Source organism: Cyanistes caeruleus, chromosome 12 (genome assembly GCF_971803275.1).
Source record: "Cyanistes caeruleus chromosome 12, bCyaCae1.hap1.1, whole genome shotgun sequence".
Classification (NCBI taxonomy): Eukaryota; Metazoa; Chordata; class Aves; order Passeriformes; family Paridae; genus Cyanistes; species Cyanistes caeruleus.
This window is the reverse complement of record NC_141712.1, coordinates 4,654,821-4,672,046: the sequence shown is the minus strand read 5'-3', so window position 1 is coordinate 4,672,046 and position 17,226 is coordinate 4,654,821. Positions and strand designations below refer to the sequence as shown.

Below are 17,226 nucleotides of genomic sequence, written 5' to 3'. Positions count from 1 at the left end.
AAAAGAATAAATATAAGTAAAATATATTAAGAAGATTACGTTTTTCTCCTTTCTCTTTTCTGCTTTCACACAGTTAATTTCCCTTTTCACCATCTTTTTCCACAGCTTTCTCTGCTTTTCCCTTCCATCATCCATGCAAATCCTGTGGCTAATTGGTTAAGTCCACTCTACAGCCAAACCATCAATTCCCAGACATAGCATCTTTCATTTCAATGTTTTTGCCTGATTACAGTTTCACTTAGAGGAAAACAAATAAGTATGTATCAATGCCCTGCAAGTGTAGGAAAACAACAAACAGATAATTAAACATCAACAAAATATCAATAGGATTAGAGCGTCATGCTGGAGCAAATCTTGATAAATCCTTCTCAATAACAATACTCTAACTGCAGTGTCAGAAGGGAAATATAAATTTAGCCCATTAAAGTGTTGTTGGACAAAGACACATTAATACAGCTGTTAGTCATTTCCTTACTACTGAGGGACTCAACTATTGTGCTGCAGATGAAAGCTCCGGCCAAGAAAAGATTTGCAAATATGCAAATGAATGCTAACAACATAATAAATACCTTATTATTCATCAGCAACTCAACAGCCTCCTGGCAGGGCCAGAGCTGCGAGCTGCTCAGACATACGTACCCACAACAGACATTTCTGGCACCGTGGCGTGGTAAGGGCCCTCCACAAACTCAGGAGCGTTGTCATTGATGTCCTGAACCTTAATGATGAATTCTGAGGGGGGCTCCAGGGGCTGGTTCGTGTCCCTGTCCACGGCCTGGGCTGTGAGGGTGTACTCTGCCTTCTCCTCCCTGTCCAGCCTCTTCATGGCGTGGATGTCTCCAGTCTTGTCATTGATCACAAAGATGGTCCCAGCTCCATCTCCTGACAGAATATACTTGATTTTGCTGCTGCCGGGGTCCAGGTCAGTGTGCAGCTAAAAGGGGATAAAAGAAGCAATAAAGGCATTTTAGAGACAAAAAAAAACAAAAAACGTACACACAGAATTTTGGTGGTGGTTTTTTTTTTGCTTTGGTCTAACTATACATTTTGTCAGCTGCTCCTTTGTGCTTCAATGCCAGCACCAGTGATCCATAGCTCAGCTTGAATACACATGGAGAGCAAGCATTTGTATGCATACTAATCAAAAATGGATGCAATCATAGGCATAATTAGACTTTCTATTTAAAAAGCAGCTGTTATATATATTTTAAATCCCCATTCTAAAATGTAAATGCCTTCAGAACCATTATCAGCCCAAATGAACATGTACAAAATGTCCTTAACTTATTAGATCAAAGGGTGAGGGAAGGGTTAACCATAACATACGTTTTCATCTAACTTCTTATTTTTAGTTATTACTTTCAGCTTATTTCCAGGTGACTAGAAATGATTGAACACTGGCATCTATGGAATCTTGTCACAGACAGCAGTCACAGAAATTAAGGAGTCTATCACAACTCAGATCTTTGAAGAACTTAAAAGGTTCTGAGATCTTTATTCTAAAAGTATGTGCCCTGGTAGAAGAACCCTTGCACACATCTTGCCATTCTCCTCAAATTTCTGTCAGAAAAAAAAAAAAATTGAATTAAATTTGTATTTGGCTTTTCAAAAAGCAAGAGAGGATTAAAATAAACTGAAGCAGTATGAGAAACATATTCTTTCTTTTGAATTTTTTTATTCATTAAAAACCTGAGGATAAAGGACTTCCACTGATTTTTTGGTAGGCTCAGAACCAAATAGTGGATATCAGATTATCTCCAACAATTTTTAAGTTGTGAGAGTGAGAGTGTGAATTGGTTGGATCACATGTATCACTGTCAACACATTCAAAAATAGAGGATAATAACTTGAATACACAGAAATAGGGGTTTAAATTCTGTTTACTGTTAGGTCTAGCACACTCAATATGATCAATAAGAAGCGAATAACATCATTAAAAATGTAACTTGCATCTATTATTATTTATCTCTGCCTCACAAAAGACAGTCTGAAGGAAATAAGTACAACTTGCATAGGTTGCAGCATGAGTTACAACCAGTGCTAAAGACTTTTTCCTGTTTGCTCATTTTGTGCACACAGCTCAACAGAAGGTGTTGCTGGTTATGCATTTTACTCTCAATTGATAGCAGGGGTTGCCAGGGCCAGGCAGCAGCATCGTTTAATATAAGAGCTTGCATAAGGATATTAAAATAGGTGTGGAAAAAAGCCTTGAAACAGCAGCTGTGGCCAAACCACAGGGAGATTCTTGTGTCACAAGAGGCTCTGCGGGTCCTTCTGTCCAGAATTGGTCACAAACAGCTCTATCTAAACTGCTCTGTTCGGGCATTCAGCTGTCCTAGAGCTTGGGAAACGCAAAGCTCTGTTAGCTGCAATGAGCACAGTGGACAGCAGCAGCCAGGGCTGATTTCCCCCTTGGTCTGCTTTGTTACAGACACAAAATCCTGGCCACCAGTGCATTCCCTGCCCTGCAGTAATGGCAGAACTCCCACGAACCACATGAGGTGTAAACTCATCCTCTCTGTTGTGCTGGGCAGCATTTTATTACACCAGCATTGTTTTAACAACTTTTCCAAAGCGCTTTAGCTGTGAATGTGTATGACTCAATCCAGTTCACTCTTCCTACCCAGCCCACAGGAATGTACACAGAGATGTCAAGCGACAGCTGAGTCCCTTTTCCTAAAGTTCAGTCTGGTTTTCTTTTTGCACCTGCCATCAGCTCCTGCCTGAGAACAATCAGCTTCATTTACTGAGCCACTGCCTCCCCTCCTGGCTGATGTCACAGTCTGGTCTGCTCAGAAAGTTATCACAACTCCTTTTGCCTTTAAGATTATTATCCTTATGACCCTTATTTTCAGGGCCCCAGAGCCTGTAAAGATCAATCCAGCATTTGTGTTTTAAACAGATTGTTTATAATTTAAGCATCTGTTTGCTCCCTGAATAAAATCTATATGGCATTAACATTGCATCTGAAGGTTTTGGCAGGATTTTCAGAGCTGAGTTAGAGTGATGTAATATCACAGCATTGTCTGGACACCCACAGCTCAGCAAAGGAACTGGGAACATCTCAGCTCACCCAGCCACACAACGAAATGCTATAATCTGAATTTTTAGGAATAAACCAGATATCCCACACAGACCTTTGAGAAGCCTCAACCATTCTCGAATTTGCTATTTGCTAATAAGTAAGAGAGGCTGTCTATGTGATCTCAGGCTTTACCCATAATATCCAACAGCAGTCATGGTTCATAAATCAGTTCTGGTAGATATTAATGCAGAGCTATAAAACCTTTGCAGTTCTAGTGAGATACCGACAGCTGAAATGATAAAAATATCTATGATTATCATTAATCGTTTCCTCTAATAAATTAAATTCCATTGTATCCAAAGCAAGAATTGCTATTTGCTATTCAAATATTGCTGTTTGAAACACTATAAAGCAAAGGGCTAAACATTAAACAATGTACAAGATATAGGAGCATTTTATAATGTTAAATTAATAATATATATAATGTTAAATTAATTTCAATTAATAACCTTAATTTAAATTAGGTGTGATTAGTGGAAGATCAGTTTTTTACCCAAAGATTTATAATGGCAATTCTTTTTTTTTTAAGTTCTTTAATAAAAAATCCAGACATAAAGGTGGCATTTACTACAATCTATGGAGAGCATCCAAACTGACTGAAATAATTAAAATATTTTTTCTGGGTTTTGAAGTCCTTACACTTTAATATCAATATATTATAACAAATGACCTATGGACGAGCCACTTCTTCCAAATCATTTTCTTGCTTAGATTTAAGATTAAGTCATCATTATCTCCTACAAAGTTATATCACAGACTGAAGTCTTAAGTCAGATAGCACAGCACTCTTCCCAAGAAATATTTCCTCTCTTCTACCAGACATGAATGATAATTTACTGCAAGAGTCAAGCTTCAGCAAGCTGTGTTCGTGTGAAGGGTGAAGATCATTAAACACATAATTATATAGGATCTAGGTGAATGATAGAAGGGCATAATGAATATGAGAAATGAATAGTGCTTTCTGCTCAAAAAGCCTCACAAATGTAAATATGAAACTGCTTTCCACATCTGCAGCTTTATTAGCTACACCTATGCTTGAAAGCTGACCTTTTTCAGAGCAACATCCAGATGCAACAAGAATTTCTGTTTAAAACAGAAAATGTCTATATCTGCCCCAATGTCCCACTGCTAGGGAATATAAGTAAGCCAGAGAGCACCCCAAAACAAACAAACACTGGAGAACTTCATCATGTTCAGAGAGAGACAAAATCACTTCCATTATGTGAGATTCACTTCATTAAACTTCAAAGGAAGTGAAATCTTCTTCCTCCATCATTGCCCTGCCCATGGGACTATAAATCCAAACACTTCCCTCTCTTAAAGCAGCAGATGCAAGCCCATCACCCAATTCATGTCTGGATTTATGGAGACAGGAGTGACTTTGGACCATCTCAGAGTTTTAATGGTGATGCAGATATCCTGTATTAATACCTTACTAATAGCTCCCCTGTAGCCTCAGCACAGATCTTTTTTTTTTTTTCCTAAAAAAATTAACTTCATTCCAAATGAACCCTCAGACTAGAGCAATTTCTAGTCTTTATTAATTCCTTTGCTGTTCTATCTGATAATACAGATGGTAATCAATGAAGCCAGGACTGACAGGAAAAGCACACACAGGGTGTTGCCACAAAATTAACATTATTTTCACTAATGACCAACGCACATCTAAAAGCATCACCAACAGACTATTCAAGGGTATAAAGCACATTTATAGTCTTTCATGTATATATATTGCAAACATGTATAATTAAAATCCATGCCAGAGAAACTGCAAAGATGAAATTTATTCTAAGAGCCTCTATATTCTGCAGATGCAATAGTGCTATTCTGCAGTAAAACACAACTCCAAGAGTATGGGACTGTTATTAAATTTTCCTATTCCATAACTCTTTGTTCAGCATATTTTAAACAAGGTTTTCTTAGCAAGTACTTGGTTCCAAACTGCATTTGCAGCCAGGGATTTAATGTATGGACAAAGGCTGGGAGCGAGGCTGCTGAAGCTCCTTTGCAATTCTGAGCAGATTTACGAGTCTCCTCTGCAGATGGGAACTGTCTCACCTGCTCACACTCAGCTACCTGGCAAACCCATGGCAGTCAAAACAACAGGTTGCATGCAGATTCCTGTGTGTTCACCATCAGGAAAGTGCATCATGCACTTGGGGCTGGGCCATGCCCAGATGAGCAGAAAGCTGTTGGTTTTCCTCTGCAGGAGGATTGGGCACTTCCAACCCTCTCTGGTGCTTGGTGCTGCTGCACAGCTTGAGCCCAGAACAGATCCCTCATCAATGGGAGGATCTGTAATCCCAATTTCCTTCTATCAGTAAAAAAAAAGCATAAATATAGAGATAATTCACGTGGGGAAGGGTGAGGGAATCTACTCATTATGAAAATGCTCCTGGACATTTTTAATTAAGGCAAGAGAAGGCGGTATTATGTAGTCAAGTTTTTATTTGAGTTTGTTAGAAAGTAATTAATTCATCCTCATGTAATTACAAGGGAATTACCCTGTACTTGTTTCAAGGGAAAAGGAATCATCTGCCCTTAAAACTTCATTTTAAAATTTGCATCATCCTTCCCTGTCCTGACTCTGGAATCTTTTCTTTTAAGGGTGCCTCACTGATTTTCACCTGATATTTCACAGACACAAACACAACACACTAGCACTGTCCTAATGCTTCGGGTTCTTCTTCTATTTTTTTACCTTTGCCTTGCAATAAAACTCCTCATTTATGAGGCAGACCCCATTTAATGGACTTTGAGATGGAATTTTCAGCTTTTTATGACTCTTTTCTGAAACTGCTGGGTTCTAAGAAGCTCTCACTCATTCTGTGAAAGCATGGAGGGGTTTTAGTGACTTTTACAACCATTTGATATATATATATCAAAAACTGTATGCTGTGCTTGAAATGCTTTCAAAATCTGTAATGCACTTTATTCTTCAGGTGATTCTGTACGTGGCTTTGCAGAGGTGTTTTTTTTCCTAAAAACATGAGCCTCTTTAGGAGCTACAGAAGGTTGTTTTGTGTACTGTTGATGTGCCCTGACACATCATGGACAATGAACGTGTTTATTGTTGACCCACGGTTTAGAGTCGTTCCTAATTAAACTATTATAAATAGATTTGATTCGCTCGCACGCGACACAGAATTAATAAAGTGAATTTCATTTCAATTTAATAGAATCTTTCATTTTCTCCACGGATAGGCTGATCCCATCTTTAGTAATGGGAATTATAAGTGCACAATGGGATAGAGGAGAATCAAATATTCTGCATTATTATTCAGGGTAATGACAAATTGGGGCACAGAGTTGATGCTCTTGACACAATGTCAGTCCTTGGAACACTTTCAGAAGGGAAACAGACATGTCCGTGGATGACAAAGGTTCCATTTAAGATCCAAGAATCATGTAAGTTGAAGCCTCTGGAGTAACTGTCAAAAAACATTACTGCTCACACTTCTCAGCTGCAGTTTCATAACCAGATTCAAAGGGAATTAAAGCAGTAATATCCCTAACAATTTCATTTAAGAGTGTAATCTCTGCTTTTGTCTGCCTCAGTTTCCTACCATGTCATTTGAGTATCTTTGATTCCAGATGGCTTCTTTTATGTTTCTGTTTATTCTTTGCTACTGCTTCTTTATTCTATTTGATTTGCTGATTTTGTCTCTGTTTATATTCATGCTGCAACTGTGCACAAATGACTTTTCATTGCTTACCTTTTGGTATCATCCCACAGTACACTGGAGTGAACTGCTGTTTTAAAAACTGCAGACAAGCCTGGCTTCTAACACTCAGGTTATTTTAATCCACCGATTATGACCAAATGATGTAAGGAAAGAGCTCAGGAAACCTGCCTGAATCTTGATCCAAGTCCTTCCTGGTCACAGTGACATCGGTCCTTTCTGTACCATTTATTGCCTTCCTCACCAGGCTGAATCAACAATCTTTAATATCTAATTTGTTTAATGTCATGGGAGAAAAAAAAATATATAGCTCTGCTTGTTTTTACAGGTGGGAGGAACAGAGGAAGAGATAAACCCACATTCAGTCTCACAAAGATTCACACAAGGAAAAAACATCCAGACCGTGGGACTACTCAGGCCGTTCCTAGACAGCTTCATGCATTTATCTCCAGTTAGTCTCAATATGAATTTGTAATTAGAATTTTTATGTATTTCTGGTGTTGTTTCACTGTTGTGCCAGGGGAGCATCCTAGGAAGGAGGAAACCACATCCCCAGATGCAAAAGCTCCCCAAACCCACTGGCTGTGATGGTAACAAGGACAAGGCGCTTTGCTCCCACCCAGACCCCGCTCTCAGGCTGATTTTTCCTGCACGCATTGCTTACATACCTTGCTGTTTCTGAGTCCTTATGTTAAGCCAGATGATTGCTAAAGCTTTCTGTTTTCCTAGCTCTGGCCTTGGCCCTTTCCATTTGGGAATACCATCTGTCTTCCCTTCTGTCCTGAGAACGCCGCCGCCGCACCTGCCCCGTGTCCCACCGCAGCTTGGCCTGACGCTCCAGTCCCCGCTCTCCACGGCTCTTAACGCCCAAGTGTCCCGTGTCAAGTGGCCTCAGATGGCTGGCACCTTTTTGTAGCTGGCTCTCTGCCCAGCTGGGAGTTCATGAGACTATTTCTGAACCCAGACTGCTGTTCCTTTCCCCTGTTCCAGCACACACCGCTCCTGCGAGCGGCTCTGGATTTTTTTAACCCAACTGTTCCTGACACTTGGAGCATGCGATGAAGTTGTGTCACGCTGCTGAAGAGGAATCCTTTCCCATCTCATTTACTTCCCTATTATTTCATCTACAGTGAACAGTGCCTCACCACAGGAGATCTGAGAGCCGGGCATAGAGAGCCTCAAAAATTGCATGCGGCTTTAGTCTTGTAAAACATATTCCCTCTTTTGTGTCTTTATGGGGGAAAAAAAGTATCTGTCATCTCCCACTGTTTGGGGTCAAGCTCTTACATTAACAATTCCAGTGCTTCAGGCATTATAATTAACAGTGCCTCCTCCTGCACTTGTCACTCTCTTCCCAACTCAGTGAAAGAGCAGCAAAGCCATTTACTCCCTCCTCCAGCTTGTCAGTCTTGGACACAAACTCTGCTGCAGTTCTTGCTACATGTAAGGCTCCTGAAGCCTCCAGGAATGACTTCAGAGGGCTCTTCCCTTTGGGCTGTCAGTTTTATTGCCAGCCAAGGCTAACTTGACGATCCATCCTCAATACAGAGAAAATATGGAGATGGCTCTACCAAAACATAAGCTATAGGAATTCCCATTCCACAGACTAGCCAGAAGCTCAGCAGTTCCCATATCCCAAATCCTACTCTGATTTTCATTCCATCATCATCATCATCATCATCACCTTATTCACCATGTTCTGAGCTTTTCTGCAGTCTTGTTTGAGCTGTACTTTTCCTTTCCTCCTTAAAAGCTCATTAGGACTCACCAGGCTCCATTCTCAGGCCCAGAGTTCACTGCAGTTGAGCACCAAGACCTCTTTGTGTTGTTGAAATGATTGCCTCAAGTGAATGTCAAAGCCATATTTTGGATTGCAGAAGAGGAATAAAAAAGTTAATCACTACGTAGGCACAGCAGTAATTTGCAGGCTGCTAACAAAATCTGCCAAACTACACAAGCCAGAGCCTAGATCAGCCAAGGCACAGAAAAGTAAAAAATATTTAAGTTGTCATGATTTTAAAATCCTTCAAGGCCCTGCTTTCAGCTGCTTTTACCAGCCTGGCTTTTTCTCATGTTTTGCTCAAAATGATTGGAAGAGTCCCAGAGATAATATATTTAACCTGTCTTCGTTTTTAATAAAAGAAGTTCAAATCCATGCAGGATGCCTTCTGCTAATAATATTTAATAAAACCAGCCTGAAAGCAGTAAAATACCTTTTTTGGAAGGTAATTTTTCAAATTTAAGATTACTGCTTAACATCCTTCAGTGTCTGAACAAGGAAGTAAGTGCTGTCTAAAACCACATAATGTATAAAGCTGGCAGTGCAAATAGAAAGCTCTTCTCTAGCAATTGGCTGTCAAACACAGCTACAGTGCAGAAATATAAACATCAGCTCTGCAGCCAGCTCGAGCTGAAATTGAAAGCTGTTGAGAAGGTAATAGTGAAATAAAGAGAGCTGAAAAATTAAATTGTGGGTACTTACATATTGCTTCTCTTATAAACTATCTGCTTACAGGTGACAACGTGACTGATTTCTAGTGCACTTACACTAACCTGTGAACTGTTCACAGGGGTGCAGGAGCAGCTTCTTCTTGCTTGAAATATCTTTCAAATTACTTAGAATGTGAAAATAACCACAACTAGGAAATGCTACAAAACAAACTCCTTATGAGATGTCAAACAAACCAGAACCAGTTCTTCAGAGCTGCTCTGTTTGCAATTACATAGCAACATCAGAGTGTCATACATCAGAATAAATAGATGTAACATGAGGATAATTTTATTATTTTTCCCTCTTTCCTTGCAGTTAGATGTTTATTAGGGATAACTCATGCAGAATTGTAAGTTATTTGGAGGAACCTGGTTGAAACTAGTTATTATCATTTCATGGAGTTTCACAAGGAGTTATTCGCCTCATCACTCCCGTGGTTTTCAAAGCTTCCTAATGTAATTTCCCATGCATTCCCACTAAGTCATGCATTCCTGTGAATTTCTTACAAACTCACTCGCAAAGGTTATGTCTCTCATAATGCGATCAATTTGCAACACCATTAAATTTGAAATATTCCTTAAACCACTAGAGAAAGATCATAGCTTCTGCCTTTGTTAATGCTTTTCTGGAAGAATTGAATGCGGAGAGGATGCATAAACCATTACACATCGACAGTATTAAATATGCAGAAATAAACCACTGTGCCTGCTCCAGCGGGGTTTAATTCCTAGTGATGTATTACCTCCAATTCTCTAGCAACTTGTATTGAGCCCTGCAGTCCCTGGCCCGGGACTTTTGGAGACTCAAGTCTCAGGGACAATTATCACCATTTTTTGGCACATCAGATAACCTAATTTATTTCAAAGGAAGCAAAATTTGCAGTACTGTAAGTGTGGGCACCGTTCAGAGTATTTATGTCATTTTCTATAAGCACCTGAGCTACCAGTTATCCCAAACATCCAAAATTTGGGGTCAGCATCCCATCAAATAAGAAGCTCTGTCTCAGCGTGGATACAGTCAACTTGTATACAAATCAGCATCGCAGGAGCTGGAAGTGTGTAACATATGTCAATCTCAAACCAGCCAGAATCCATATAGACTTAGCAATGATTTAGTCTAGACCTTTATCCAAATTGTCTGAGCTCATGGAAAGACTCCTGTGGGAGGCTGAGGGAGACATCTGTACTAATTTAATGATGGCTGAATCACTGTCGGTTTGCTCTGCCCACACAAGCTGGGGAGAGCTCGTAGCACTCTGTGAGCTCAGAACAGCCAAAACCCCATCTGGCCCTGTCCCCATTCAGCTGTTCCCTGCCAGTCCCCAGTGCTCCTCTCAGGAAGGACGGGTGAGCAGCTGTCCTGCATTCCCCTCTGCTGGGGTGGAAGGAGAGGATACTCACTATGGTAAAGGCAGGAGGCAAAGGATCACAGGATGGGTTGGGTTTGGAGGAGCCTTGAAGCCCATCCATCCCACCCCAGCCATGGCAGGGCCAGCTCCCAGTGTCCCAGGTGCTCCAGCCCCAATGTCCAAGCTGGCCTTGGGCACTGCCAGGGATCCAGGGGCAGCCCCAGCTGCTCTGGGCACCCTGTGCCAGGGCCTGCCCACCCTGCCAGGGAACAATTCCTGCCCAAGATCCCATCCAGCCCTGCCCTCTGCCACTGGCAGTCATTCCCTGCCTCCTGGCCCTGCAGCCCTTGGCAATTGTCTCTGTCCAGCTTTGCTGCAGCTCCTTCAGGCCCTGCAAGGCCACCCTGAGCTCAGCCCAAAGCTTCTCCTGTGCAGGTGAACAATGGCAGCTGTGGCAGCCTTTCCTGCCAGCAGAGCTGCTCCATCCCTCTGCTCATCCTGGAGCCTCCTCTGGGCTCTCTGCAGCAGCTCCAGCTCCTTGCTGTGCTGGGCCCAGGCTGGGGCAGCACTTGAGGTACACAAGATAAATAATGATTTCTGAGGACCTGTCAAATACACAGGATGTGTATTCCCCCTCCTTCAAAGAACTGATCATCAGGCTGCTCACTGGAGAACATAAATTCCATAAAAGGAACAACAAAAGAGGGAAACAGCTGCATGAGGGAGGACTTTGAAGATCTCCAAGGACTCTGCTGAGGTTTCTCTAATAAAATGTGTGTTCAGGATGAAAAGCCCACAAAAAAGCTACCTTTAAAAGATGAGGAAGAGGTACAATATTGAGAAGTGGAGTTCTTAAATGATCCAAATCATACCCTGGATACAAGAATAAAACAAAATCCAAATATCTTATGAAGGTTCCTGCTATTCCTGCTGGAGCTCCTGAGGGAAATCTACTGAGAGCACCAAATGGCAGCTGGGCAGGGGACAACTGCAGTCAGTACTGAGCTGTAAATAATAGTTATTAATTACTTGTACTGCAATAACACCTAGAGGTCCTTGCTGTCACAAGGACTCTTACATCGTGTGCTACAGCCTTCCACAGCTTTGGAAGTTTTTTCTCCTTCCCTTTTTCCAAACCAGAGTCAAGGAAGAATGAACCCAAAATACATAATTAAAAACAAACAAACAAACAACTTTCTAAGACATTGGCTAATTTCTACAATTGTCACCTCAGGATTCAGTATGACTCAAACTCATGGCAAAAACAGAGCTGAATGCCTTCACAAATTTCTAGTCCTGAGATGATTTTTTTTTTTTTTAATTTGAGTGGTTTTAGGGCCTGATACAAGCACCTCATTAGGAGCCTTTCTCAAATTTAAAGGGACAAAACTCTATGAGAAGCACAAAGACTTATAAGAATGATAAAGAAGCAAAAACACCCCCTCAAAAAAACCCCTGCACAACTAACATCTAGTTATTAATTCATATTATGATTCCACAATTTATAGCCCAATTAAAGTCAGAGTTTACCACTGGCCTACAAGTTTATTTTTTATATTTTTTCTGGTAACTAATAGAGGTGTAACTGACTTCCATACAAATGAGATAAATAATGAGATTAACAATTATCTTGTCTGGGAGATAATAAAGTGTTGAAAATAGCAAGACCCTGAAGTAAAATGTTTGAGATTATTCATCAAGTCAGTAAAGCTGCCTTTTCACATTTACTCAGGATATAGGAGATGGAATGTTTTGTTTGCCTATGGAGATGGGATTATTGGGTATGTAAATGGACATTGATGGCAAAGTTAACTGAAAAATAATCTGCTGCATGAAGTTCTTCAACAAAATACCAGCAGTGTCAATGCACTGTCAAGACAAGCTGGAACCATGACCAGTCAGAAATCACAATCACACCAGCATTAAACCAAATTCTTTTTCCACCAACACTAACAGCGCCAGGCTATTTAAATACCTCACCAGTGATCTGTGGGTTGGTGTGTGTTTATCAGCTGGCCCAGAGCTCCCTGCCTCAGCTGTGCCAGCTCCACTGCTCCCAGGAAAAGGCAGAAGGACAGGAGTGCTTGGAGCCATCATTTTCTCCAGTCTGGTGCATAACTGCTGCTGATTAAACAGCAGCAGTGCTGGCAAAGGGGCTGAGCAGGGAAACCCCCTGGGTCCTCCAGTCTCCTTTTCTTTCCTCAGTGTGTGATGAGGAAGTTTGGATGCAGTGCTACAACAAGCTCAAGCTTTATTTTCAAGACAAAATAATTAGGTTGAATGAAACTCTGCACTTCTAACCAGCACAAAACCCGTGAGAAAACACACAGCAATTCTGTGGGGCTGCAGCACTGACATTCCCAATAATAGCAGAGAAATCCTTAGGAAAGCAGAGTTCCTGGGCCAGTTGTATATTCTGCTTCAGTTTCATATATTATTGATATACAGGTATAACAAACAGGTCCAGGTCTGTGAAAGAATTCTGGAAAATTCTTAGGTTTCAGGTGTTACATGAGCAGCCCCTTACAGATGGATCCCATTTGTGGAGACTGTAGAATCCATAAGGATGGATGGAAATCCCTTTTTGAAGACCCATGAATACCTGGGATTTCTTACAGCTGGAACTGTAAACCTTGCTTGCTGTTTGCCACTCTCTACTCAGTCCAATTCTAGCAGTTTAGAGGAATATCACATTAATTCTAACCATTCTCTACATCTAAAAAGAATCTATATTTTTAAGGCAAAATGAAAAACTGTAGTGAAATTGTGTTCCATGCAGTGTACTTACTCTTTATCCCTCCAAAAATAACTTTTATATAAGAGTTGTTACAAGTCTGACATCTGTCCCTTACTAATAAAAAGGAATGAGGTTATGCAGATTAGGTGATGGATAATAGAGAAAAATGTAAAAAGCCTCCAGCTAAATTATGCTATATTGTCACAAGAAAAAAATAATCCTCATATCTCAGCTTTCTTCTGTCTGCTGAAATGCAGTTCCAAAGGGACGCGGGTAGTGAAACTGAAAGGCCAAACAGCAGCCAGTTTAGAGGCTGAAAACAACTAAGAAATAGAAATATCTAGAGTAAATATATGGGAAAGCAGGAAGAAAAAAACAAACAAAAAAATACCAAGCATATGCCTCCTAAAACACAGGGATAAAAAAGTTACAGGAACGTTAGGCAATTTAAGTCTTGCCACAGAAAATGAAGCTGAGAATATTTAACTTCCAGATGCCAGTTTATTGATTACAAGATGGCTGGAGCTTTTCTTTTTACTTTTTCCTCAATAAAAACCAAACAAACCACAGTCTTCAGCAAAGAGGAAAAACACCCCAACAATCCAGGAATGCTTGTGAAAATATTTACTCTGCTGGTTATCTGGAGAGTTTTACATTTGATAAGTACATTTCTTTCCATTTCCTGCTCTTTTCTACAAGAGATTTGACAATTACTGAATCTTTAGGCCTGTGGGGAAGTGCTGAAGAAGCAATCCTTCACCATCAGAGTGATGGTGGAGTTGATTGATGGGAAGAAGCTTTTCCAGGAAATCTGCATGAGAGGAAATCAGGATAGCAGCTGGTTAAAACCAAGGAGAACGCAAAGAATTGCATTCTGTAAGGTGGGCCACAAGTCTGCAGAGGTAACATGGATTTCAATAGCTTCTTTGTCTGCAGAAGAGATGGATATGGAGCCTCTGAGTTAGTTTTTTTCCACCCCCCAGAAATAATACCTGACTTGGATAACATTCTATTCAATAGTGACTGTATTTTTTTGCTAATACTCTCAGACTTTATTTATTCTGCCTTGAATCTTCCTGCCAAGCTAGTTTCTTCTCCCTCCCTGTGGCTAAAGCTCTCTTCTGGCTTGATTCTCTTCTAGAAGTGACATTTTATATTGATAGCCCAAGCAGAGAGAGTCATCATCAAATGGCCATGTCATCCAGCCCTGGGGGGCAGTGCTGAGTGATCACACATGCTGAACACCAGCAATTCACTCCCAGCTCCCCACAAACCACAACAACCCTTCCATTTGTCTTCCTGCAATCAAGAGAACATTATCAAGGTCCAGATCTGAATACAGGGGTGTCATGTACATCACTCCACATGCCAAATGTGTCACCACAGGAACCCAGAGAGCATCTCCACACCACTGCTAAGCACAAATCCCATCATTCCACTGCTGGGGAAACACTCACAGAAACAGAACTTCAGAACAAACTGAGTAGTTAAAGGTCCTAAGGATGGCTGCTCAGACCACCAAGACAGCCCCAAAATACCAGCCTTACCTTTGGAACTGCACAGGATTTTACATTTGTATTTTTTTATATTTTTTTTTCTGGACAAGAATAATTATTCAGTGAGATAAACTGTTGATTTTACTAAAAAGTTGATTTAGGAAAAAAAAAAAAGTTTAGAAAAGGACCAAGGCAGTGTTTTTTCTGAACGTGTTGTTTTCCTCAATGTTATTTTTCATTCAAAAGCTTTTTATACCTGTATATGCATTGATTTTATTCTTCTAAAGTGTTTCTCTTTATGAGTATGTTTAAAATTTAAACAGAATGTTTCCTTTTAAATTAATTTTATTTGTTATCATGTAAGGGGTTTCATTTTCATCTAATTAAAATGCTATGCTTACCCCAAAACTGTTTTTGGTATTTAAGAGGTTGTATTTTGAGGTACACAAAAGTATCTTTTCCCTTCAACTTTTCAACTGCACATGAAATGAAAATCTGTCATTCATCTCAGAAACAGCACTCAAGTTCTAGGAGAATTAAATTCTTATTTCCTTTAAAAGCAAAGCCTTCCCTACTGCCTACACAAATCCTCCAATTAAACCTTTCCTTCCAACAAAAATAAAGCAATTTCATTTCATTTGTTTATCATAATTTAATTATTTTCCTTATTAGAACCAGCTTTATTTTAATGTTTTAGTCCTTTTAGGTGATGACTCATTCTGTAGATATTAGAGCAGCTTTCTGCCATGCCTTTACTTCTGCACATAATTAAAACACATTTGCTGTGATTATATTTCAGCACATACAGATCAACATGTATTTTGCTCTTAGGTAGAGAATCCCCATTGTTCATATAATTACTAGGAGGAAATAATGCAAATTAGTCTGCTGGAGACAATTATCGGACTTTCTTTTTAACTTTATAATGTTATGAACAAGAATTGGCATTCGACTCGGGGGTGGGCAGCAAATATTCATTTTATTGAGTGCTTTAAAGACTTCATGGAATCACAGAACACAGATGGACGGGACCTCAGAGATCATCTGGTTCAACCTTTATTGGCCAGAGCCTGATAAAAGCATGGTCAAGACAAGATGGCCCAGCTCCCTGTGCAGCTGAATCTGAGAAATGCCCAATGGTGGGGAATCCACCACCTCCTTGGGGAGATTATTCCAGTGGCTGGCTGTTCACATTGTGAAAATTATCCCTCTCATGTTCAGCTGGAACCCCCCCACAAGGAACTTTTACACATTACCCCTCATCTTTTCCATGTGACTCCTGGTGAGAACTGAGCAGTCTGGATTAGAGATCAGGAATTGTTCCCTGGCAGGGTGGGCAGGCCCTGGCACAGGTGCCCAGAGCAGCTGGGGCTGCCCCTGGAAGTGTCCAAGGCCAGGCTGGACAGGGCTTGGAGCAGCCTGGGATAGAGGAATGTGTCCCTGCCCATGTGTTCCACGGGTGGAACAGGATAATCTTTGTGATCCCTTCCAACTCAGGCCAATCCATGGTTCTGAGATCTCCCTTGCAGCTGCCATTTAAACACTGGAACACGGTGATAAGCTCTCCCCTAACCCTTCCTCTCTGCAGGCTGAACTCAGTCCTCCCAGCCTTTCCCTGCATGGCAGCTTCCCAGCCCTTGGATTACCTTTGTGGCCCTCTCCAGCCTGTCCACCTCTTCTTAGCATAGCTGGGACCAAATCTGAGCCCAGCATTCCAGGTGTGGCCTGGCAAGCAGTGAGTAGAGAGGGATAATGGCTCAGGCCCTGCTGCTGATGCCCTTGCTGGTGTGACCCAGCAGCCTGTTGGCTTTGCTGCAGTCACTCATATTGAGCCTGTTGTCACCTGACATCAAATTAACAGAAGCTAAATAACCACATCCTAATCATTTAGCTAGTACACATTAATTTATCTCTGAAATAACATTAGTTTGTGCTCCTAAGTTACACAGATCAAAAGATCTCCTATTAGTCTATCTTAATAAACAAAATAAGCATGTTGTGTGTCTGTAATAAAGGATGCCACAACTATGACTTGGCATCTTTCTGCACAATTTGAATAAATAATCCCAGCAGGAAGAGTTAAGACTGGAGTAAATTCCACATTTAGAATACCTACTGAGCTTCCTTCTTGTGTAGGATTTAGAAAGACCTTTAAATTATTACTTTTTTTGTAGTTTGTAATGAAAATCTTTGAGCTGTATCACAGGATGACAAACATCCCCATACTATCTCCTCCTAAATTACATTACATCATTCCCAGTGACAGGAATCCCTTCCAGTTCCTCAGCAATCCACAGTGAGCACGGAGAAATGTCACCTGTGAAGGCAATCATTTTCCCCCAGAAAACATCTCTGGGAATGGATATTCACATTGTCAGGTCCCAGG

The 17,226-nt window shown here is 40.7% G+C and overlaps 1 protein-coding gene across 2 annotated transcripts in view; it reads right to left on the bottom strand.

The window, feature by feature from the left end:
• CDH8 (cadherin 8) overlaps positions 1 to 17,226 on the bottom strand; it is a 136,027-nt gene that overhangs the window by 95,355 nt on the left and 23,446 nt on the right. For both annotated transcript variants that reach the window (XR_015275460.1, XM_023934866.2), the window contains exon 2: positions 640 to 934. Coding sequence is in view for 1 of the 2 variants with exons in the window: in XM_023934866.2 (XP_023790634.1) it covers positions 640 to 934 (295 nt within the window). In the remaining variant the exon portion in view is untranslated. The remainder of the gene's footprint in view (positions 1 to 639; positions 935 to 17,226) is intronic.